We start from the raw sequence: 27474 nt of genomic DNA on the forward strand, positions 1-27474 counted from the left end.
ATATATATATATATATATATATATATATATATATATATATATATATGTGTGTGTGTGTGTGTACATATATATATATATGTACATATACATTTATGTATATATACATATATATATGTGTGCATATACATGGATACATGTATACATACATATATACATATGTATACATATATATACATGTATACATAAATATATACACATGTATACATATATATATATATGCATATATATATATATATATATATATATATATATATATATATATATATATATATATATATATATACATACACATATATATTTGGCAAAACACATGAATTCAATAAGTACTAGGTTTAAAAAGAATAAATCCTAGTGTCAATTTCTTCAACTAAAGGCAGTGCTTCAGCATGGCCACAGGCACATGTCCGAAACAAGTAAAAGAATTAAAATCTTTGTCATTTTAATTCTGAGCAATGTCGGGTGCCAGGGAAAAGCACCACTGATGCTATATTTCTGGTAAGACAGCTGCAGGAGAAATACCTAGCCAAAGATAAACCTCTGTACCTGGCTTTCATTGACATGGAGTCCCTTTGACAGGGTCCCCGGATCCCTTATCTGGTGGTCAATGAGGAAACTAGGGATAGATGTATGGTTAGTGAGAGCTGTGCAAGCCATGTACAGGGACGCTGTCAGTAAGGTGAGGGTTTGCAACGAGTACAGTGAAGAATTCCAGGTAGAGGTAGGGGTCCGCCAAGGTTCAGTCCTCAGCCCCCTCCTATTTATCATAGTCCTCCAGGCGATTACAGAGGAATTCAAGACAGGATGCCCCTGGGAGCTCCTCTATGCTGACAACCTTGCACTAATCGCTAAGTCACTATGAGAACTAGAGAAGTTTCAGTTGTGGAAACAAGGATTAGAATTGAAGGGCCTTAGAGTCAACCTAGCTAAAACCAAAGTCCTAATAAGTAGGAAGGCAGACAAACCACAAATCCCTTCAGGTAGATGGCCCTGCTCAATCTGTAGAAAAGGCGTAAGTAGAAACTCTATAAGATGTACCCAGTGTAAGCTATGGATACATAAGGGGTGCAGCAATATCAAAGGAAGGCTAACTGGGAAGATAGTTTTTGTATGTGGCAGATGCTCAGGAGCAATAAACACTGAAAATGTGCAGAGAACAACTTCTACCACATTCCAGGGAGAAAAACTAGAAGTTGATAGCTTCCGTTACCTAGGTGACCAAGTCAGTAGCGTGGGAGGGTGCACTGAAAGTGTAGCTGCTAGAATAAGAATAGCCTGGACAAAGTTCAGAGAGCTCTTACTTCTACTGGTGACAAAGAGCCTCTCGCTCAGATTAAAGGGCAGACTGTATGACGCATGTGTACGAACAGCCATGCTACATGGCAGTGAAATATGGACTGTGACTGCTGAGGGCATGCGTAAGCTCACAAGGTATGAATCCAGTATGCTCTGCTGGATGTGTAATGTCAGTGTGCATACTCGACAGAGTGTAAGTACCTTGAGAGAAGAGTTGGACCTAAGAAGCATCAGTTGTGGTGTGCAAGAGACGATTGCGTTGGTATGGTCATGTGGTGAGAATGGATGAGGATAGCTGTGTGAAAAAGTACCACACCCTAGCGGTTGAGGGAACCTGTAGAAGAAGTAGACCCAGGAAGACCTGGGATGAGGTGGTGAAGCACAACCTTCGAACATTAGGCCTCACCAAGGCAATGACTAGTGACTGAGACCTTTGGAAATATGCTGTGTGTGAGAAGACCCAGCAAGCCAAGTGAGACCATAACCCATAGCCTATGCCAGGGGTGTAACCAGCCCACTTATGCGTACCTTTCCTTCATTGGATGCTAAACTCTGCTTGCAAAGACCTGTTGAGGCAAGTGAAATCAAAATCGAATCAAATTCGATGACGAACCTGTGCCAGTGGAGCGCTAAGAGTACCATCCAAGCATGATCGTTGCCAGAGCAGCTGTCTGGCTTCTGTGCCAATGACACATAAAAAGCACCATTTGAGCGTGGCTGTTGCCAGTACCGCCTGACTGGCCTTTGTGCCGGTGGCATGTAAAAGCACCCACTACACTCTCGGAGTGGTTGGCATTAGGAAGGGCATCCAGCTGTAGAAACTCTGCCAGATCAGATTGGAGCCTGGTGCAGCCATCTGGTTCGCCAGTCCTCAGTCAAATCGTCCAACCCATGCTAGCATGGAAGGCGGACGTTAAACAATGATGATGATGATATACATATGCTTATGTATGTACGAATGAATATGTGGGTATATGTTACTGTTTCCTTGCTTTGACATTACATGATGTAAGTAAGTGCAAGTATCAATCACTTGACATTTTTAATTTCCAATCTTCTGTGGGAGAAATATTACTTCACCTGGAAACAAGTGAATGTTGGTGACAGGAAAGGCATACAGCCATAGAAAAAACCCACCACAACAAATTCTGTCCAACCTGTGTAAGCATGGAAAAGTAAATGTTAAAATGATGTTGATGATGCATAACCAAGAAATTATTAAAACAGGATGCAGAGATGTGGTGGACATTGCTCCACAATCCGAGCTTCCAGATAGTAAAATTTTTACATTTTTTTCTGAGTAAGATAACTGGTCTTGCTAAAAATCATATGACTAAATAAGAAACCATTGTTTTTTGGGGTTTTTTTTCTTTCCACTTAAAGACTACTTGACATTAATTTATTTAATATGCAACATTTTATAATTTTGAATTGTTAGATTATGTAAATGTAACTTTACTGTTGAAGATTTACACTGCATGACCAGTAGAACATCATATTTTTTGAGCCAACAAGAGGGCTTCTATATTAAACATGGGCAAGCTTTGTCAGGACATGAGTTGCATGAGACACGGCTCATCATTAGATGGCTTACTCTATTAATAAATCCAAGGTAATTTTTCATTAGGTGTGCCATTCAGAAATTCCCATGGGCCAGTTTGCCTATGACTGTTCAATATGGTACTTGACCTGCTAGAAATAACAGCAAAATATTTCTTCATTAAAAATAAGGAACACCACATTTTAGAATTCAGTCCTAGATACACTATACCTGAAAACCAACATGGGAGGGTCAAAAGTGGAATGTCTTAGATCATAGATTTGCCCTAAAGGAATGATGAAACTTGACTGGAGAGGTGACGTATGGGTATGAGGTAGATACCTATTTGCCTGTATGGCAAGTCAGCCCTGTATGAGTCCACAATTTGAACAGTGGTAATGATCTTGAAATGGACTTAGGATTGAATAAGTCAGCTGAACCACTAGGGAGGGCCTTAAATCAGTGATTAGGCGTGGGGGGTCAGTGTGTTGTAAAGCCATTGAGAAGAAGGCTCCAAAATGGTGTGTACTATTTCTTGATGAGCTTTGAAACCTACTAGCATCTGGTATGCAAAGTTTTCAATTGATTGCACTTGCTTAACCCATTACCTACCAGTGATCTCATATGAGATCACTTAAAAATTGCAAATTTCGTAATTATCTGTCAATATTTACATATATCTAACCTTTTTGCTATATCTACTAGGTATATTCCTCTGTTATTCAAATGAGGTTTGCTAATTTTTCACCCAATATCTCGCTTATTTCTGTTTAAAATGTTATTTTGATCATTCCAGCGTGTTTCTAAGGCTGTTTTATGCTAGAAATCCAAGTTTCATTAAAAAAATTCCAGTTGATAGAAGAATTATGGGAGGTAATGGGTTAAGCAAGCTATTTCTTCGTCTATTGTATTTACTATCAAAACTTCACACCTATCTCTTACCTTTTACCTGTTTCAGTTAATGGACTGCAGCCATGCTTGAAGGTTTTAGTTGGGGAAACAAAAAGCCTCCTGTACTTATTTTTGTTTTAAGCCTGGTACTTATTTTATTGGTGTCATTTACTAAATTGCTTAGTTATGGGTGAAGTAAACAAATCAACATTGGTTGTCAAGTGGTGATGGCAGACAAACAACACAAAGACACACACACACACACACACACACACACACATAATGGGTTTCCACACAATTTCTGTCTACCAAATTCACTTACAAAGCAGTAGTTAGCTTGGGGCTTATAGTAAAAAACACTTGTCCATGGTGGTGTGCAGTGGTACTGAAACTAAAACCACAAGGCAGCAAAGTGAGTTTCTTAGCCACAGAACCATGCCTGCACATTCTTATATATTTGAAAATATTCTGATTTTTTTTTTTTTTTTTCAAAGAAAAAATGCTTTGATAAAACCTGAACTATTTTACAAAGTAAAATCATAGAAAATAAGAAGAAAATGTAAAGTGTTTTGATAGATGTAAAGTGTTTTGTTTAGGCACAGGAGTGGCGGAGTGGCTGTGTGGTAAGTAGCTTGCTTACCAACCACATGGTTCTGGGTTCAGTCCCACTGCGTGGCACCTTGGGCAAGTGTCCTCTACTATAGCCTCGGGTCAACAAAAACCTTGCAAGTGGATTTGGTAGACGGAAACTGAAAGAAGCCCGTTGTATATATGTATATATATACATATATATGTATGTGCTTGTGTGTCTGTTTGTCCACCCAACATTGCTTGACAACTGATGCTGGTGTGTTTACATCCCCGTAACTTAGCGGTTCGGCAAAAGAGACCGATAGAATGAGTACCAGGCTTACAAAGAATAAGTCCTGGGGGCGATTTGCTTGACTAAAGGCGGTGCTCCAGCATGGCCACAGTCAAAGGACTGAAACAAGTAAAAGAGTGAAAGAGATGATATGCCATAGCACCATTTACCATTCTATTATCCAGCAAAAAACATTACATTTATTTAACGCTTTTGAGATCCTAAAACCAAGGTGTCACATCAAAACACTGGTGTGAGTGCTAGTGCCACATAAAAAGCACCCAGTACATTCTGTATAGTGGTTGGCATTAGAAGGGCATTCAGCCATAAAAACCAAGCCAAAGCTGACTATGGAACTTGATGTGGCCCCTGGCCTTGCTAGTTCCTGTCAAGCCATCCTATGTATGCCAGCATGGAAAACAGATGTTAAATGTTGATGATGATGATGATACCAACCCACTTGAAACCATCCTGATTCTGTGATACAAACTTCCTATTTTAAAATGATCTAAATGAAAAAAACTTTCTAAATTTCATGTTAATTTGTTTCAAAGACTGTCTTAATAATGATAACATTTTACTTGATTATTCATTATTTTCAATACTAATTGAAACAAAGGAAGTGTATTTCATTTCAATAGACAGTGTTAATTAGTTGAAAGAAGCTGAGTAAGTTACTCAAATGCTTGGTGCTTTTTCTAGATGGTTTTAAAAGTTCAAGAAATAATCTGATCTTCATAGCATTCAAATATTGGTTATGATGACGAGTGTTCCAGTTGATCCAATCAACTGAACAACTTGCTCATGAAGTTAATGTACAAGTGGCTGAGAACTCCGCAGACAGGCATAGTTCTCTGGGAGATTAAGCGTAACACAGAATGTGACAAGGCTGGTCCTTAGAAATACAGGTACTACTCATTTTTGCCATCAGAGTGGAGTGGAGAATAGAACAAGTGTCGCATCAAAATTATTAAGATAAAACTTACTTGGAAATGGATTTGTGGCATTCAATCATATAATAATATAAATAATATATATATGCATATATGTACATACTTGCATATGTATATACATATGCATATATGGGCACAGAACGTAAACAACATGAAATACGAAAACATGGAATAAGAAATTTTTTTGGCAAACAACGAAAGAAACAAATGGAAAGCAAGACAAGCAACATAAAGAACGATCCTGTCGGCTGTTTTTCTACTCTGTTTTCAAGCAATTCACAACAAGATATACCTCAGACAAAAGAGTTGCTCCTGAAAATTAAATTAAATTAAATTTGGGATTTTGCTGAGGGTCAAAGTTGGTAACAAAAGCAGGACAGTGAGAACGAACAGGAAGGGCTGCTAAGCCTAAACGAGCTGAGGTTGCTTTAATAATAGCAAATGCTCAGAAATGCAAGACAATGCTTCATTGGCATAAATTTATGAGTCCTCAGAAATCTGATTCCTAGCACTATTAAATTTTTAAAAACTTGAACTCATCTGAAGAAAATGAATGGCATAAACTTATTACAAATTAGCTAAAAACTGTAATATGTAATGTGAATCTAAGATTAAAAAACATCATTAGAGAGAACGGTTTCAATTTTGCCAGTAATTAAATAGTTATATCTCAAGAAAACAGATAACAAGAGCACTCAGCGAGCGCAAGCTTCTGCCAAGACAACAGCGATGTCCTCTCAATGATTAGCCAAAAATGATTTTTAAAATGAGAATATCTGAAATAAACTCTGTTGCTCTCACAAATGAGAATACTAAAAATGAATCTGATCAGCTCTCAAAAATTAAGTGAAAAAAAGGAAAAATAATTCAGAATCCTTGTCTGGTCCGGATTGATCCCAAAATCTGATCAGTTTGTATCAGTCACAAGGCCAACCATCCCTGAAAGTTTCATCCAAATCTATCCAGTGGTTCTTGAGATATCTTGTCCATGGACAAACAAACAAACTCAACTGGAAACAATACCTCCGCTTTCGCTAAGGCAGAGGTAATAATGATTGATGACTTGCAGTAAAGTTATTGTCACTGTATAGTTAGGGTAGCTATAAATAGTGCACATAGCTGAAGCTGATAAATATTATTTTTTTTTTTTTCTCAACAGGCATAGACATGGTCATATTGTTAAGAGGCTTTTTTTGCAACCACATGGTTCCAGTTTAGTCCGTCTTGTGAACACCTTAGGCAATCGTCTTCTATTATAACCCCAGGCTAACCAATGCCTTGTTAGTGAATCTGTTTGATGGAACTGTGTGAAAGCTTGTTGTGTGTGTGTGTGTGTGTATATATATATATGTATATGTGTGTGTGTGTGTATGTGCTTGTGTTTGTCTTCTCCACCCACCACTTGACAGCTAGTGTTGGTTTGTTTATGTCACTATAACTTAGATGATCACCTAAGAGACTAATAGGATAAGAAGCAGACTTGGAAAAAAAAAAGTATTGAGGCCAATTAGTTTCACTAAAGCCTTGAAGTGGTATCCCAGCATAGCTGCAGACCAATGACTGGAACAATGAAAGATAAAAAATAAATTCTACACATTATTGTCTTGCCCCAAACCACCCTTGATTCAGCATTTCTAAGATCAAAGGTATTGCATCCGTGAATATCTCATCATTTTTGGTACATAGTATATTTGGGACTATAACCAACCTGTTCTTTTTTTAAGATGGCAGAGCATAGGGGCTCTCTCATGCTGCATTAGTGAGTGAGTTTCAATCTGTATATAATAATTAGAGGTTAAGATGATATTCACACATTACTTTTTAGATAAAATTCACTAAAAACTACAGACATGTTCCATCATCATTTAACGTCTGCTTTCCATGCTGGCATGTGTTGGACAGTTCAACTGGAGCTGGTAAGTCAGAGAGCTACACCAGGCTCTGTTTGCCTGTTTTAGAAACCATGCCAAAATATACAATTGGAACCTGGTGTTAGCTCTCTTGCTTACCAGCTCCTGTTAAACCATCCAGCCCATGCCAGCATGGAAAGTGGACATTAAATGATAGTGGTGGTGATAATGATGATGATGATGATTCTTTTGACTTGATTTAATTCCGTTGACTTTTGATGTCCTTTTATATTTTAATGAATTTCTTTTTACTGCCAAGAAAGATGATGAGTTGTCAGCATCTGCACTTAAGTTTGAAATTACATCTAGACATATTTAGATTACTTTTCATTTTACTTTTTTAAATGTAAATTTAACCAATGAAATACTTTGTATACTGAACATTTGCTTATAATTTTCATGGAAAGAATAATAAAAGTATATTGTTATATTTAGTCATACATTTGCAAATTAACCACATGCGCAAAATATCTGGTCTTCACTTCAGCTTTATTATTATTATTTTTTTTATTTTAGTGTCCTTTGTCTGACATCTTTCGTAGTCGCACATCCTCTTTGGTATGACCTCTTCAGCGAGGTCGCGTTGTTCTGTTTAGTCCATTCTGTATTTCTGAAGAGGTCTCCAGATGTGTGATGAAAGATTTCAGACAAAGGACACTAAAATAATAATAAAACTGAATTGAAAACCAAGTATATAGTGTGAGTAGTTGATTGGCAAAAATATGACCATCCCCAAACATAACAATATCTGCTTCAACACAATTTCACATCAGGAAACTTGCACAACAAATACATAAACAGAATAATAAACGATTTGATGTAAATAAAACTCTCAGTAACAGCTAAGTTCACTTGTCATGGCTTTTTGATTGAAACAGTTGAGAACTCTTATTCACAATGTTTTCTTGACATTCCTTAGAATTGATTTTTTTGTTAACCATAAAACAAATGAAACCAAACATACAGTTTTTAACAATGTTTTTATTTTTCTGTTTAATTAACTGCTGTTTGATTTGATATTTGCCTCTAACACCTTGCAGTGGCCTATAATTTAATTCTTGTTTAGCTCCAGTATGGTCCAGTGCCGCTGGACTGTGCAGGTGGCACGTAAAATACACCATTTTGAGCGTGGCCGTTGCCAGTACCGCCTGACTGGCCTTCATGCCAGTGGCACGTAAAAGCACCCACTACACTCTCGGAGTGGTTGGCATTAGGAAGGGCATCCAGCTGTAGAAACTCTGCCAAATCAGATTGGAGCCTGGTGTAGCCATCTGGTTTCACCAGTCCTCAGTCAAATCGTCCAACCCATGCTAGCATGGAAAGCGGATGTTAAACGATGATGATGATGATGATGATGTGATCAGATGTGTTCCATCCAAAACCAACTCATCTTTTTAAACCTTCCTTTGTTTCATTTTTTTTAAAGATGGTAGCATGGTATTAGAAAGAATTTGGTTACTGTTTCTAGCATATTGTTCAACTACATAGAGGCTTTCTCATTAATTCATATAATAGTGGAAATGTTTGTAGTTGAAAAGAGGATTAGAGTCACAGTCATCAACAGGTTTCTAATTTTGATGAGTGGATAGCACAAAAACATTTGCAATGAGCTTAGACTTGCATTCATTTGCTTGTAAGACCTCCTGCATGGGTTGTTTTTTTCTTGCATACATTTGCTCCACACACATACATATCCATCCTTCTGGCTAACTTTACATCTATGCTCTTCTAAAGATACTTTCTCTACATATACAAGATAGAAAGATACTATGACAAAAAAATATTTTGTTGTTGTACCCATACAAGACAAAAAAAAACTTGTAAATTTATCTTTAATTGCTAATTACTTCATGTAAAGCCATAGTAATCTGGATTGTCAGCACATTTGAATCTACTTTTTTTTTGGCAGAGAATGTGGCGAGCTGGCAGAATTGTTAACACACTGGTCAAAACGCTTAACAACATTTGTCCATCTTCACATTCTGAGTTCAAATTCTGCTGAAGTCGACTTTGCCTTTCATCTTTTTGGGGTCAATGAAATAAGTACCAGTTGAGCACTGGGGTCAATATAATTGACTTATCTCCTCTCCTGAAATCGTTGACCTTGTGCCAAAATTTGAAACCATTATTATTATTAAGGAAGCAAGCTGGCAGAATCGTCAGCACACCAGATGAAATGTCCTGTGTTCAAATTTTGCCAAGGTGAGTTTGCCCTTCATCCTTTTGAGGGTGATGAAATAAATACCAGTTGAGCACTGGGGGCAATGTAATTGACTTGCCTCCTCCCCAAAATCGCAGGCCTTGTGCCAAAATTTGAAATCCTTATTATTATTCAGTGAGAGAGCAGCACATGCCATCAAAGTGACACTGGGGTACAAATATATGAAGTCTAATATACCCATCATGACCACCTGTCTGATAAGGGTACACCAGGCACATGCATCACAACCATGGTGATCTCATATCAAGATAAACATTGGCATGGTGATCGCATATCAAGATAAACAGTGTATTACCTTGCAGGTGGGGCCCAAATAGAATTTTCTTCAGGTCGAGTAGTCCATCCCACTCAAAATGTCCCTGAATAAGGCTTGTTTAAGGATGAACAAAACACCCATATCACCCATATCTCTTTACTTTTACATGATTACGATCTTACGTTAACTTTCAAGTCTTTCTAAATTATCCCCCTTTAGGCTGTAACTATTTTGAATGGTGAATTTGTTAACTTTGGCTTGTATTAGATAAGGATAAACTATTTATTACTGTTATTGAACTTTCTACAACCACTTTCGCATTCCATGACGACCACTGGGATTGATCAGGTACTGAAAAAGGATTCTGGATTATTTTTCCAGTTTTTTTTTTCCTTTATTTTTGAGAGTGGTCGGGTTCATTTTTAGTATTTTCATTTGAGAGAGCAGTCGAGTTTATTTCAGATATTCTCATTTTAAAAATCATCTCTGGCTAATCGTTGAGAGGACGTTGGTGTTGCCTTGACAGAGGTTTGTGCTCTCTGAGTGCTCTTGTTATTATTATTATTATTATTATGACATTTATCACAAAAAAATTTTATCATACAAAAACAATCTTGGTGGTAAAATAGACTCTGGCTACCATATTCCATGCTGCATGGGTTAACCCTTTAGCATTTAAACTAGACATATCCAGCCAAAATATTCTACACGCTGCATGTTCAAACTGGCCAAATTCAGTCTCTCACACCTACTCTATAATGTCATTCTAAAAACAAACCACCACATCATCTGAATCTTCAACCTACAAGATAATTCCTGATTAATTCAAAACAAGTAAACCAGTCCCAGGCAGCCTGTGGCCCAAGGGACTTTCTGATGGCACACCTAACAAAAAAATTGCCCTCAGTGGGTTTTTTTTCTTTTGGTAGTGCAACCCTGCCTAATGAACCATGTATCACGCAACTTGCTTCTCAAAAAGGGTTGCCCATGCCTTGGTTTAACCCTTTTGATACCAACCCAGCTGAAACCGTCTCTGGCTCTGTAGTACAAATGTCTTGTTTTCAAAAGTTCTGAATTAAAATCTTCCACCAAACCTTAGTCACAATTTATGCTCCAAACACTAGCTTAATGATAACTAAGTTATTTTACTAAATTCTTTGTTATATTTAAAATTAATTGAAAGAAACACAGAGCATCTCAACAGAAATATGGTAACAAAAGGGTTAAATAATGACTGCACAGAAGAAAGTGCATTTTGCTAGGAGAGCAAACTGAAGTACAGAATATTTGGCGTGCATAAATCTGTATGCTACTCTTTGTATCTGATTAACTTTTACTGTACCATAGATATTGAATAAAGCTATCTGATATTGCTCAATACAGAGATTCCATTGCTGTTTCTTGTTCATTTTACTCAGTAACATTTAGATCAGTGGTTCTTAAGCTTTTTCATTGCCTTACCCACTGAGACTCTCCAGGGTATTACCGTGACCACTGTAATAGATTTTGTAATGGTCTTGGAACACAAATTGCCATGGGGGTCACAGAGCAGGAGTGATACACATACAGTCATGATACCACTAGCAGTTGTAATACATGACACTGTAATACAGCAATGCAATACCTCAAATACATGAAATAAATTACTTTCTCCCAAACCCTCTGTACCCCACTCCCCGAAGAAACCCCCACCCCAGGGGGTCACAACCCCCAGGTTAAGAAACGCTGATTGAGACTTCATTGAGATTGTGTACACTCAGTTTATCTCCAGAGTGCTTTCTAAAGTTTCATGTAATCAGCTTAATTAATTGCCTAACAAAAGATAACAGTTGTTGGTACAGCTACACTGATACCACTAACAGATTTGTGTAATCTGGTAGTAGTTTTAAACTATTGCAATGATCGTGCGCACACACACACACACACACACACACACATTGACAAATTCTCCCTCACATGATCATGCTTTAAAGTCAGGTGACTTGTGCATATAACAATAGCACCCTATCATTGTATTGAATATCTTTTCACAGCTAATGGCTGTATTGAGCAAACACAAAGTAAAAGTGAGCCATGGACTATGAAGACCTCTATCTTGATAGGTATAGCCTTAAGTATTCAACTTCCGTCCCTACACACTGAAATATTTTGTTTTAGGTTCATTTTCTAAAACAAGATTATTGGTTGTTTTTGTTGATTATTTTCTCAGTTTTTCTAAACTTTTATAATGTTCTTTAATTCCACAGAATTTACAAGGCATTGTCATTCTGGCCATGCTAATGTATTTATGTATGGTATATAAATTAAATTATGGTCAGTTGAGGCAACTATAATATATCAACTAGACTAAACAATTTATTGCATCTATTTCCACGCCTTGTGTTTCTAAATTAAAATGTTTACTCTTTACTCTTTTACTGTTTTACTTGTTTCAGTCATTTGACTGCGGCCATGCTGGAGCACCGCCTTTTAGTCAAGCAAATTGACCCCAGGACTTATTTTTTGTTAGCCTAGTACTTATTCTATCGGTCTCTTTTGCCGAACTGCTAAACACACCGCCATTGGTTGTCAAGCGATATTGGGGGGATAAACACAGACACACATACATATATATATATATATATATATATATCATCGTCATCATCATCATCGTCGTTTAACGTCCGCTTTCCATGCTAGCATGGGTTGGACGATTTGACTGAGGACTGGTGGACCAGGAGGCGATATATATATATATATATATATAATCATAAATATATAGGGATTGACAGTAACCTGCTTCTCCAACATACTGAGAATTCAGAAATAGCAGTCAAAGAACTACTGATTTCGTAGTTTTGAAATCAGTAGTTCTTTGACTGCTATTTCTGAATTCTCAGTATGTTGGAGAAGCAGGTTACTGTCAATCCCTATATATTTATGATTATAAATGTTTTTTACCGAAAAAGGTTTTTTCATACTGAGCTACCCGGCAAAATTGTTAATTATTAATTTTATTACTAATTGACGATTCCCTGCCCTGCATATCTATATATATATATATATATATATATATATATATATATATATATATATATATATATACGACAGGCTTCTTTCAGTTTCTGTCTACCAAATCCACTCACAAGGCTTTAGTCGGCTCGAGGCTATAGTAGAAGACACTTGCCCAAGGTGCCATGCAGTGGGAATGAACCCAAAACCATGTGGTTGGTAAGCAAGCTACTTACCACACAGCCACTCATAGTGTTAATTTTTTTTTTTTGTCTTCATCTTTCCCATCACCAAACTGAATTAAGTATCAGTAATATACTTGAGTTTATTCAATTAATTATACCTCCTCATCATCTATCTACTACACATGATCTTTCACATAATAATTGAAGAAAGGCAAACATTCTTCATGTAATAATATTTAGTTCAAATAAGGAAAATATGATAAAGAAGAATTTGAAGACAATACATTGAGTTTGTTATGAAGTATGACTTGGTTCCCAACTTTTCTGCAATATATCTGGAACAGCAGATTTGTAGGCTGCACTTAGCCATTTGGCCAACTACTGACATAGATATGCTATGCCTCATCAGAACTGACCTGATGCTATGCAACAACATTTCCACTACAAAACAATAAACAACCCTCCTCTCCTATATATGTATGTAGGAGTGGCTGTGTGGTAAGTAGCTTGCTTACCAACCACATGGTTCCGGGTTCAGTCCCACTGTATGGCACCTTGGGTAAGTGTCTTCTACTATAGCCTCGGGCCGACCAAAGCCTTGTGAGTGGATTTGGTAGACGGAAACTAAAAGAAGCCCATCGTATATATGTATATATATATATATATATCATCATCATCATCATCATCATCGTTTAACGTCCGCTTTCCATGCTAGCATGGGTTGGACGATTTGACTGAGGACTGGTGAAACTGGATGGCAACACCAGGCTCCAATCTAATTTGGCAGAGTTTCTACAGCTGGATGCCCTTCCTAACGCCAACCACTCAGAGAGTGTAGTGGGTGCTTTTACGTGTCACCCATATGTATGTGTGTCTGTGTTTGCCCCCCCCCCCCCACATCGCTTGACAACTGATGCTGGTATGTTTACATCCCCATAACTTAGCGGTTCGGCAAAAGTGACCAATAGAATAAGTACTAGGCTTACAAAGAATAAGTCCTGGGGTCGATTTGCTCGACTAAAGGCGGTACTCCAGCATGGCTGCAGTCAAATGACTGAAACAAGTAAAGAGTAAAAGTGTATATATATATGTGTGTGTGTGTGTGTGTGTGAGTATGTATACAAACGTACGTACACACACACACACACATACACTCCTAAATACATAAACCACACATCTCAGTATTAATTCTTAGCAGCAATCTGTTGTAATCCATGCAGCTCTTTTGCAATTACATATTGAATAGGTAGAAAGCACATTTATTTATTAACAGCATAACAGAGACAGCCTGACTTCACAATACCATCCTAAAATCTTTCTCATCTCAAATAATGAAACAAAAACAAAAAGAATATATTTAAGCCTATATTTTGAGCTGGCCAATTTTCTATATATGTTTGTTTATCTTTGCTACAATCACTACGAAAATATGATGGACTTTTAAACACAAAGATTAGATAACAAATAAACCAAAGCATTCTCAGACTGTCGCATTGTGCTATACAACAACATGATAATACACTACCAAGCTATAATAATACTATTATTATTGCTGCTGCTGCTGCTACAATTATTCTTCACATTTCATTGTTAAATGTTTATTAAATAACCCAGTCATGGGTTACTGAGTCTGGTTAATTAGCTGCATGGTTCTGTGAAGACAGCCAGGCATGGCTGTGTGGTAAGAAGCCTGCTTCCCAACCACATGGTTTTGGGTTCAATCCCTCAATGTGTCATGGTGGGCAAGTATCTTCTATAACCTCAGGCCAACCAAAGCCTTGTGACTGAATTTGGTAGACAGAAACTAAAAGAAGCCTGTCACATATATGCGTGCGTGTGTGTGTGTGTGTTTGTCCCCCTCCACTGCTTGACAACCTGTGTTGGTTTGTGTATGCCCCCTTAACTTTGTCATTTGGCAAAAAAAAAATTGATAAAATAAGCACCAAGCTTAAGAAAAACAAATCCTGGGATTGATTCGTTCGACTAAAAGTTCTTCAAGGCAGTACTCCAGCATGGCCACACTCAAGTGACTGAAACAGATAAGAAATAAAGTATATGACCATGTATGAGACATATTTGAACTAGTACTTGGTCACTTCATTTCTTGAATTCTTGACTAATCAGCCAGTACAAGTACACTTGCTGCTACTATATATATATATATATATATATATATATATGGCTTATGTTCTCATTAGCTATATATTGCAGTACAATATATTGGGCTGTCTTTCTTTCCAGCTCAGAACTACATGGTCATGACGAATAAACGCTTCCTTTTGTTACTTGAAGTTCATCTGACAGCTTAATGCATCCTCCATATAGAAGCTTCACATTCAGTCTTTCCTTTCTGTATTACTATTAACAGAATGATGGGTGGTAGCATCAGTAGGTTAAATTCCTTGCAATATTAGTGAAGTCTAAGGCAGCAAGCTGACAATTGTTAGCACGCCGGACAAATTGCCTTGCACCATTTCATCCATCTTCAAATTCTGTTGAGGTCGACTTTACCTTTTTATTGTTTTGTGGTCAATAAATTAAGTACTAGTTGAGCAGTGGGATTGATGTAATCAAGTTATCCCCTCCTTGAAATTACTGGCCTTGTGCCAAAATTTGAAATTAATATTTAGTGAAGTCCTTATGTATTCTGATTCCAAACCTGACTGAAATGGAATTTATTTATCCATTTATTTATTACATTTTCCATTGTACATAAGATAACTGGGTTTGACTGCCAGAGCAGCGGTCTCACTTCCGTGCTGGTGGCACATAAAAAGTGCCATTTGAGCGCGATCGTTTCCAGCTTCGCCTTACTGGCACTCGTGCCAGTGGCATGTGAACAAAACATTGGACTGACTCCTGTGCAGGTGGCATATAAAAAACACCATTTGAGCATGGCCGTTGCCAGTATTGCTGGACTGGCCCTCGTGCTGGTGGCACATAAAAAGCACCCACTACACTCTCGGAGTGGTTGACGTTAGGAAGGGCATCTAGCTGTAGAAACTCTGCCAGATCAGATTGGAGTCTGGTGTAGCCATCTGGTTCGCCAGTCCCCAGTCAAATCGTCCAACTCATGCTAGCATGGAAAGCGGATGTTAAATGATGATGATGATGATTAGTAGTAGTAGCAGTTTGGGGGTGGGGTTAACTTTTACATACTGGTACAGATCAGACACTTTTCCTCAGGCAATGTTTTACGCCCTTCTTGTCACCAACCCTTTTAATCACCTCTTACAACATACACCGACACAGTGTACTTATTCTAAAATTGGGTCTTCTGCTTAAACTAGAATATATTGTTCATGGATGGATAGAATTGCTAGAGCATAGGAAAAAATGCCTTGTATTTCTTCTGGCTGTTTACATTTTGACCCCAACTGTAAATCAGTGTGTACAGCATTTCTGATAGCCTTTGGATCAACTTCCATGTCCATGGACAGTTTTCTCATGGATGTTGTTGGGTCTTTTGAAATTCTGGCTTCAAGAGATTTAAGAAATGTGTTATCCCATTTTTATCTATGCCTCCACTTCCTTCATGCTTCCCATATCCAGCATTCAGTTCTTAACATTGTAGACGATGGTCACAAAGGCCCCAACAGTCTCAGCAATATGTCTAATTGCAACCCCGGCACAAAGCAAATCTGCAGTGTGTTGTCTCTTGGCTTCTTGGCTTCTTCACAAAGCAAATCTGCAATGCATTGTCTCTTGGCAAATCTGCAATGCATTGTCTCTTGGCAAATCTGCAATATGCTGTCTCTTAGCTTCATGCTGGATTGTATGACTGGAACTTCTGCTTTAATTAACTCTATATACCTCCACCCTGAAATAGAAAACAATATATTAGTATTTACACTCAGGAAAATATGAAAAATAAGGCTTCGGAAAATATTCCAAGTTTTGCTTCCCCACCCTGTATATATACATACACAGGTGAGCACATAGGTGCAAAACAAGGTGGAAAAAATAGTACTCAAAGACCAAAAGTAGAGTAATACGCTTTTATTAAAGCTGTAAAATTATCACAAAACTGTTACTCAGAGTTTCACGTGCCCATTTGTCAGACAGTTGTGATGAAAACTGTCATCACAACTCTCTGACAAACAGAAACGTGAAACTCTGAGTAACAGTTTTGTGATAATTTTGCAGCTTTAATAAAAGTGTGTATATATGGATGGGTGGGTGGGTTGGTAAAATACAAGGAACCAATTAGATTCAAACAAATTAAATAGGAGCATCTCTGTTTATTTTTGGCTAGATAGATTACTCGAAAAAGAATTCCAATCAATTCAACTGTTTACTTTGGCAGTCAATACAGAGTTAAAACAGTTATTCACTGGTGCCAGACATCCTACCAATCCATGCTTGTATCAAAGAAATAATTGGTACATTTTATGTGGTATAATATATGGTAAACGAGAATAAAATGAATGGATATTTCAGGGGTATTACTAAACATTTCAAAGGTGTGTTTATTTTGAATATGATTACAATTGTGTTACTTAATAGGTAACATACTTTATCTTTTACTTGTTTCAATCATTAGATTGCAGCCATGCTGGGGCACCGCCTTGAAGAATTGCTAGTTGAACAAATCAACCCCAATACTTATTTTTTAAGCCTGGTACTTATTCTATCGAGCTCTTTTGTCAAACTGCTCAATTATGAGGACATAAACACACCAAACCAGATGTCAATTGGTGATGGACACACACACACAGATATATATATATATATATATATATATATATATATATATATATATATATATATATATATATATATATATATGTATATATATATATATGTATATATATATATATATGTATATATATATATATGTATATATATATATATATGTATATATATATATATGTATATATATATATATATGTATATATATATATATATATGTATATATATATATATGTATATATATATATATATATATATATATATATATATATATATATATATATATGTATATATATATATATACATATATATATCATCATCATCATCGTCGTTTATATATATATATATATATATATATATATCAGGCTTCTTTTAGCTTCCATCTACCATATTCACTCACAAGGCTTTGGTCAGTCTGAGGCTATAGTAGAAGATACTTGCCCAAGGTGTCACACAGTAGAAGTGAACCCAGAACCATATGGTTGGGAAGCAAACTTCTTACTACATTCTGTAAAGGGTTTTTCCACGTGTAACCTTTCGAAGCGCCTCCCCCTATTGGGAGTTTTATTTGTTATATCTTTTTCTGTTTTCCTCACTGTTTACACGAACGTTTTCTTTTCGGACAAAACCCTTTGTAACCGTCGTCCTGTCTTTGTCCTTACATGTTTTTAATTTATATTAGCCTTTGTGGCCAATAAAACCAGAATTAATTATTATCATTATTATTATTATTATTATTATTATTATTATTATTCAGTGGAATATCACCTGAAGAAACTATCATTTCTTCAGGTGATATTTCACTGAATATTTTCCAGTTGATACCTCTCACCAAGTTATTATACTATTACCTACTATGTTACACATCTGTACCCGTATCCAAAATAAACATGCTGTTGAAACACATGTAGTGGTGCCCTGGGATATCTGTTATCATTGTAATGCTGATACTTGTAGGAGATCTACTACATATGCTGATAATTGTTGTTTAATTTCATGTCTGTTCTTGAAATTGAGAAAACCTGTGATGAAAGATATTCTAGTCATGATCATACTAGCTTTTTTCTGTATATTGTTTACCAAGACTGTTTTCTGTTGTTGAATATGGACAGTTCCAGTATATTAAATAATTATCTGCATTCTTTTTCAGTAACTTTTAATGAAATAGACTCTCTTTCTAAGTCCTTGTAACAGCCTGCCACTTCTAGCAATATGTTGTATTTATTTAAGTTCATTGCGATGACAGTTCACGTGCAATATTTTGACTTTGAATATTATGAGGGGTCACATTTATGTTCAGTCTTGAACACCTCAGCATCACTTTTAACTAAAAACAGTAATATTTTATCCATTGTTATATATGTCATCACCACCATCATCATATGTCTATCTTCCATTTTGGCTGAGAGTGAACAGTTTGACAGGATCGAGGCAAGCCAGAGAGCTGCACCAGGTCCCGTTGTCTGTTTTGACATGGCTTCTATGACTGGATGCCCTTCCTAATGCCAACCACTTCAAAGTGTACTGGGTGCTTTTTATGTGGCACCAACACCAGTGGATTTACCAAGTAACTTGCAAGACAAAGACCTTTCAGCTGGGAGAGGGAGTGGAACCAAGGGAAGTGGCTTTATGACAATTCAGAGGTTAAAGTATAATAGAGGGATAGAGATAGATGTCTTACTACAGAGGAGATACTTGGCTATCCCGGTACAAACAGAAAGGAGAGAAATGAGAGAGAGAGAGATGGTGGAGAGAGTGTAAGTGGTACAGAGGGGATAGAGGGGTATGTTCCATAAGAGTATGAGGAGAGATGTTTAGAGAAGGTGAAGTGACTAGCAAGTGGCGGTGTGGGAAATTGGAGTGGCTGGGAAAGGGGTATAGTAGATATGTGAGGGCATGGTGAGTATACGGATAGGTACATGAGGGATAGTGTAAGGGGGCTGCAGCAGGTGGTGGGAAGATGGGTTGTGGGGGAGTTTTGACAGAGGGCAGATTGTGTGAGGGGCTGTGTCATGGTAAAGGCCATGGCTGTATGTAGTATGTATGGGTGGCCACTATTTTACTTAGCTTGACATGTCTTCTCAAGCACAGCAAATCACCAGAAGTCTCAGTCCCTTGTCGCCTCCTCTATGTATGGCGGGGTGGTTGATGTTAGGAAAGGCCTCCAGCTGCAAAAACCATGCCAAAACAGACACTGAAGCCTGGTGCAGTCTTTTGCCCAGCCAGCTCCTGTCAAAACGATCCAACCCATGCCAGCATGGAAAGCAGACGCTAAATGTTATATGTATGTATATATGTACACTCTCAAATATAATGCTATTCCACATTTTGACCATGATGATTTTGTATTAAATTACTTGCATTGTACACAAGTAAATAAAATAGTTATTAATTTATTTTGTCCTTTATTGTACTAGACATTTTTATTGTTGTTATGCTTATTATTATTATCATTATTATTCTCATTTTTATTACAGATCTAAGTTGGCTAACTTATTTAACATTGATAAACAATCGAATAGAGGTGGGAATGAAAGCCTCACTTACACAGCCCCAAAACAGCCTAAAAAAGGTATGTTACCCTTTTTTCCTTTTTTTTTTTTCTTTCCATACCCCTATAAAATTATTCAGTGACTAAGAATATTTTACAGACTTGTTAATTACATTCTGCTATTGTTGATTGTCTTAGATGTATTTCACCATTTTTTTCTAAATGAACTTCACCTTTTTTAATTTTATTTTTTGGTTCTCTTTGCATAGAAAGTCCATCTGCTGCTTCAGAAAGTACACCTGCATTGACAATGGCTTGCGCAGTTCAAGCTTTCAAATAGTTAGTATTTCTAATTAAAATATTCCCGAAACTTAAGATAAAAGCAAAAGCCTGCTTGGATTTTCTTTTTTTTCTTTTTGAATGTGAAATTAGTTACAAAGTATTTCATGCATAAAATTTGTTATATTGGGAAGAAAGATAAATTTTTTTTTATATTTATTTTGTCATTCATAGCTGTGTGTTAAGAAGTTTGCTTCTTCACCCTAGGCTGACCAAAGTTTTGCAAGTGTATTTTGTATCCAGAAACTAAAAGACGCCCAGCGTGCGTGTGTGTTTATGCATGTAATGTGTTTGTGTGAGTTCTTATTTCCCTCATCTACGCATCTGTTTGTTCACTGGTTATAAATAATAGCTTCACTAATGCTGTCATTTGTTTGCAGTCTATCCCCAAAAGTATGTCCCAGCCTTCTTGACATGTCTTGATATGTTGCTCAATCTTTGTAAACAAGTGGCTCGTCCATATGGTGTTGGTTGTTTTCAGTTAGCCATGTGAACATGTCCAGGCTGTTTGTTATTCAATATATTGGGAGATTATTACCTCACTGAGAAGTTGGCAACAGGAAGGACATTCAGCAGGAGAAAAGCCTACTGCAACTTGCTGTCACCTGACCCATGCAAGTAGGCATCAACAAAAACAACGATGATGTTTGAAGATTATTTGTAATTTTTTGTAATTACTGACATATTTCTCCAAGTTTATTAATGTTTATAAACTGTTCATAAACTCTTTTATCCAAAACATATTTCTTTACATTTTTCTCTATAGGATAGGTACAGGTGTGGTTCTGTGGTAAGAAGCTTGCTTCCCAACCACAAAGGTTCTGGGTTCTGTCCCACTGTGTGGCACTTTGGGCAAGTGTTTTCTACTATAGCTTTGGGCTGACCAAAGCCTTGTGAGTGGATTGGGTAGACAGAGATTGAAAGAAGCTGGTCATATATCATCATCATCATCGTTTAACGTCCGCTTTCCATGCTAGCATGGGTTGGACGATTTGACTGACGACTGGTGAAACTGGATGGCAACACCAGGCTCCAATCTATATATATACACACAGATATAGGGTAAAATTTTGGTATGTGGTGAAGCAATTTTGCTGAACCCTAATTATAATTATGATTATAATTATAAAACTTATATATATATATATATAGTCCTTATATATTTAATACTCAATATTTCATTTATTCAATAAGACATTCAATACTTCATTTCATTTTACTATTTATATTATATATTCCATATTCTATATCCCACATTAATTTTATAAGAATACTAGCAGTATAACCCGACCTTGTCCGGGTGTGACTTATTATGCCATCTACGATAAGTCTTGCTAGCTGAAAATCAACTAAAAAAGAAAGCCTTACAACGAAAAAACCCTTATGATGTAAATATGTTCATAATTCAAAAGACGATGAAATTAATAGGGAAAGTCTGAAGGCTGTTTTGCGTAAAATTATTAAGCATACGTAAATTTCATCCGTGTAATTGGCTATAGAAATGCTTGTGCAAAACAACTTTTTGCGCTGCCCTGATTATACATAGCAGGGTAATCCCTTTTAGCAGGAGCTAGGACGACAATTTCTGATGAAGCAATTGCTGGCGATCTGTTGCTACACAGTTTTGCCAGAATTCTATCAGATTGGGCAGAAGATGTTGATGAACCATTTTGCATTATGTTCAAAATAGCTTCTGGAATGTGGTGCATTACTGCAGTCTGTTGCTGTCTTTCCCCAGCAAACTCTCTTCTTTGGAGGCATAATCTATGTATATATTAAACAGAACAACAAAAGTTATAATAGATGGCAGTGTCGGTACTTTTCACATATCTAATTTTTCAGATTAACACCCGCACGATTACCCAACCCTAATCCTAACACTAACCCTAAACCCTAAAAACCGTAACCGTAACATTAATCCTAAACCCTAACCCTGACCCTAAAACCCTAACCCTAACACCCTAGTGAAAATCGTGGTAAATTTACAAAACATCGACAAACATGAGTTATATTTTACTGAATGATTGTGTACTTGCACGTGTATGCTTTTGAGAGAGTGAGAGAGGAAGAGGTAGAGAGGGGGAGAGAAAGGAATAACCCTAACCCCAACCCTAATCCTAACACTAACCCTAAACACTAACGCTAACCCTAAAAAACGTAACCGTAACATTAATCCTAAACCCTAACCCTGACCCTAAAACCCTAGCCCTAACACCCTAGTGAAAATCGGGGTAAATTTACAAAACATTGACGAACATGAGTTATATTTTACTGAATGATTGTGTACTTGCACATGTATGCTTTTGAGAGAGGAAGAGGTAGAGAGGGGGAGAGAAAGGAATAGGGGTAGTTAAAAGTTTTCTTATGACTGCTTCTCTTCACTGCCTATTACTTCATTAGAAATCTAAGGATACACATAAGCACATAATAGAGAAAAATGAAACAAATATGGACGACTTGCTCCGAAACACCACCGAGTGGGGAACACTTCTCAAAAATAACCTGCAGTTGTTTCCTTCAAAATTCCTACATGCTTGAAATGTACATACATCAAGGTACATTTGTACAAAATTTCATGAAAAAATATTCATTTTCCTGGAAGTTAAGAGGAATTTAAGTGGAATTTCCGAATATTGTACCCCACCCCCTTCCAAAACACTTTCACCGAAAATTTTTGTACATTTGGAATCTACATAATAAATAATATATGCATAGAAAATTTCATTAAAAAATATTCATTTTTATGAAAGTTATGATCTTCCAAAGTTGGGGGATACAACTCTGTAGTTATGCCATCAATGTTTTGTAAATATACCATGATGTGAATGATTGTTTACTTGCACGTGTATACGTTTGAGAGAGCGAGAGAGGAAGAGGGGGAGAAATGAATAGAGATTGAGAGCAATGTGTATGTTGTTGTCACAGGTCATGTATGTGTGGTTGTGTGTGTTTTTACGTATCTATGTTATGAAAAATAAGTAAAGAATACTGAGATGAAAGTTTAATCTATGACGTTGTATGTATCACTTTCTCTCTCTCTCCCTCTCCCTCTTTTACTCTTACTCTCTATATTTTTATGTTGAGCGCATGTGTAAGAATGGCGTTCCAGGTAGCAGGGATGAAATATAAAAGTTGCTAGAAACAACAGCTAAATCTCCCTTAAATCACACAAAGTAAACGGAATTTTAAAAATCTAATTACTGCACTGGAAAGTTCAGATCGAGAAAATTCCATTGATGTAAAAATTTTTACGAAAAAGTGGAAAATGTGGATTTCTATAAACATTCAAAAAGGCTTCACACAAACACACAATTTCAGATTTATATATTAAGATAAATAAAACTTTAAAAACAGAGTTGGAACTCTTTTGAATAATATATTCCTCTATACACTATCATACAAACCCCTTTTTTTATTTTTTATTTTTATTTATTTATATATATCTGTGTGTGTTTTTGTGTCTATGTTGGTGTGTTTATGTCCCCCATAACTTAGTGATTCAGCAAAAGTGACCGATAAAATAAATACTAAGCTTTAAAAAATAAGTACCAGGGTCTATTCATTTGACTAAAAATTCTTCAAGGTACTCCATCATGGCCACAAGTGAAAGACAAGTTGCACGCATGCACATATTTGTCTTTAAGAACAGTCTGTCTCAAGCCTACAGACTCACTAAGCCAAAGCTTATCCCAGTCACTGAGGCAGTTCACTTGATGAGAGTACAAAACCTTCCTCAGTCTATTAACCTGGGTTAACCCCCAGCTACTTAGGCTGCCCATTTTCAACTGAATGGACTGGAGCAACATGAAATGAAGTGCTTTTGCTCAAGAACACCTAGTCTGAAAATTGAACTCTTGATCTTATATTCAGGAGTTCAACACCTTAACTGCTAACCCATGAGACTTTGTGTCTGTATTATTCTTTTACTTGTTTCGTTCATTTGAGCACCACCTTGAAGGGTTCTGGTCAAACAAATCGATCCCAGGACTTATTTTTTTAAAGCTAAGTACTTCTATCAGTCGCTTTTGCTGAACTGCTAAGTTACAGGGCCATAAACAAACCAACACCAATTGTCAAGTGGTTATGGGGACACACACACACATATACATATGTATCTGTATGTATGTTATATATATGACAGGCTTCTTTCAGTTTCCATCTACCAAATCCATTCACAAAGCATTGGTTGGCCCAAGGCTATAATAGAAGACACTTGCCCAAGGTGTCATGCAGTGGGATTGAACCCAGAACCATCTGGTTGAGAAGCAAGCTTGTTACCACACAGCCACACCTACATGTGTGTGAAATTATTATTGTAACAAGTTGAAAATTCCACCGAAAACTGCTATGTTTATTTTTCTAAGATCTCCTCTATTAAGTATGCCAAGTAATTATTTTGATCGTTAAAAATACATCTCTATATAATGAACGTTTTAAACTTAAATTCCACCAACTTTGAATATTCTTTACATTTACATAATTGCATTTTTGATTATTATTCAGTGTTGGAAATGAACATAAAAGTCAAGGTAAATTGGGAGCTGCAATTCTGTCAAATGATTCCAACAAAGAGGTATGTTACCATTTGTTTCTATCAGAACAAGAACCAATGCTAACCATTTCTAAATTAGATGACTTAATGAGTTTGTTTTTATTTCCTCTGTCAGTTAGTCTTTTTCTCTCTTTGATTAATTGATCATATATATGTATGCATACATGCATCATAATTACTTATAGTGTGTTCAGTATATTTTCAGTGTAAACTTATTCTGTGTGGTATCTTAGACCAGGGGTTTTCAAACTTTTTGACTTGCGGACCCCTTTATATTTCAGGCTTTACCTTAGGGACGCCCTTATGAACGCTTATGAAATTTATACATAAATATTTGCTTAAAATAACATGTATTTTTACATTTATTTATTTAACAGTATTTAACAAATAGGTTTATTGTCAATTAAAAGATTTCGATTAAAAAACATATATAAAATCAAATTGCCCATAAAAAGTATTTGCTGTCCACGGACCCCCTGTCTTGTCCTTGCGGACCACAGTTTGAAGACCCCTGGTATAGAGCAGTAATAAGAAAAAGAGATGGCACTGGAAAAACAATGGTTTTGTTATGAACTTCATTAGCTTACAGCTGTTTCTGTTATATCAGCAATGACTTTTTTACTGGTGATGCCTTCTCTGTATATTGCAAAAATGTAATCCTTTTTTTTCCCAAATAAATTGCACTTCATATTCGAGGCTCCAATGAAGCTATAGGGTGTTATTCAGGCATTTAACGAGTCCACTGCATCCTCTAGCACAGTTGTTCCCAAAGTGGGTAGTATTGCCCCTTGGGGGGGGGGGGGCAAGGGGGCATTGAAGAACAGTGGAGTGATAATGGGAGAGCAATTCATGTAAAAAGTAAGGCGATAATGGGATAGCAATTCATGTAAAAACAACAAAATAATGGGTTCATTGGGTTAAGTTTTATTTGTGAAATACAGTTGCTTTGAATTTGCTTCAGAAAGAGGTCTATGTTTGTGATGCTTAGTTGGGGTGGAGGTGCTAGGAATGTGGGATGGGTGTCAAGGGGGCAGCAGCCTGAATAGTTTTGGGGACCACTGTTCTAGAAGAAACAGCTGTAAGCTAATGAAATTCATAACATAACTACTGTTTTTTTTTTGTGTCATCCCTTTTTCTCATCTTATTTGTATATCTTTACTTAACAATGACAATTTTTATATCTTATTTTACTTTTCATTTTCTAGTATCGAATACTTCTTTATGTTACCAAAGAAAAGCAAGTGACCAATGTAATAATTACCAAGTCCTTTACTTTCACTGTATGAAAATCAACAATTTCTTCATTTATTCATTTTAATTCTTTACTAATACTAGATTATAAAAATGCTTCATTTAAATTATCTATCATGATATAGTAATACTTAAGAGGAGATAGCTGTATATGTTGTCATATCATCTGTAAAAAATATGTTGTGTATCAAATAAAAGTTTATTTTTCATAATGGAGATCATCACCGTCATTTAACATTGTCCTTCTCTGTTGACATGAGTTCGATGGTTTGACAGGAACTGGCAAGTCAGAAGACTGCACCAAGCTCTACTGTCAGTTTGGGCATGGTTTCTGCTGCTGCTGCTGCTGGATGCCTTTCCTAATGCCAATCATTTTACAGAGTATACTGGGTGCTTTTTACAATGGCACTAGTAGCAGTGCAGTCTCCATGTAGCTTGCAAGACAAAGCCCCTTCAACTCAAGGGTGAGTAGTATTGAGGGAGGTAGCTTTGTGTCAGGTAATGAGAGGTAAGAGTATGAACAGAAGGACAGAAAAAGATGTCTTGCTGCTGAGGAGATACATGGCTACCTCCACTGAGAAGAAAGAGAGAGAGAGATAGTTGTACTTAAAAGGAGATAGCTGTATAAATGTGTCCATATCACTTGTAAGAAATGTGATGTTTCAAAAAGATAATCTCAGAGATAAATATATTTAGCTTTGCCTTATCTAACATAAAAATTTTGATTATACACTTTTTATAACTATTACTTGTTGGTTGTTTATAACTTGTATGTTTTCGAAATAACTCTACCAATGTTTTTTTTTTCTTTCTTGTTTAGATGCAACCAAATAACTATGCTATGTTCTATGATGCAGCAAAACAAGGTTGGTCAATTTTGTTCGAATCTGAACAAATTGCTCATAAATTTGCAAGAGAAGTAAGCTCATTTCTTTTAACACAATTTTCTATTTGCTTTAATTGTAGCGAGACTGCTTATAACTATTTAATATTTAATATTGAGTCATTTAGTTCTAATTATTTAGTGTTGAGTCATTTAACTGAAAC

At 36.4% G+C, this 27474-nt stretch overlaps 1 protein-coding gene across 3 annotated transcripts in view; it reads left to right on the plus strand.

Moving 5' to 3' along the window:
• The window catches only part of LOC106873027 (FK506-binding protein 15), a 92848-nt gene that overhangs the window by 7231 nt on the left and 58143 nt on the right, over positions 1 to 27474 (plus strand). For 2 of the 3 annotated variants that reach the window (XM_014920230.3, XM_014920232.3), the window contains exons 2-6: positions 20272 to 20366; positions 20555 to 20624; positions 25128 to 25197; positions 26382 to 26456; positions 27248 to 27346. In XM_014920230.3, coding sequence (XP_014775716.1) covers positions 20272 to 20366; positions 20555 to 20624; positions 25128 to 25197; positions 26382 to 26456; positions 27248 to 27346 — 409 coding nt within the window. Of the gene's footprint in view, positions 1 to 11900; positions 12029 to 20271; positions 20367 to 20554; positions 20625 to 25127; positions 25198 to 26381; positions 26457 to 27247; positions 27347 to 27474 lie in introns of those variants that run through there. The other variant, XM_014920231.3, reaches the window with a different exon arrangement.

The sequence above is a fragment of the Octopus bimaculoides genome, chromosome 1, assembly GCF_046866305.1.
Source record: "Octopus bimaculoides isolate indiv1 chromosome 1, ASM4686630v1, whole genome shotgun sequence".
NCBI classification, from domain to species: domain Eukaryota; kingdom Metazoa; phylum Mollusca; class Cephalopoda; order Octopoda; family Octopodidae; genus Octopus; species Octopus bimaculoides.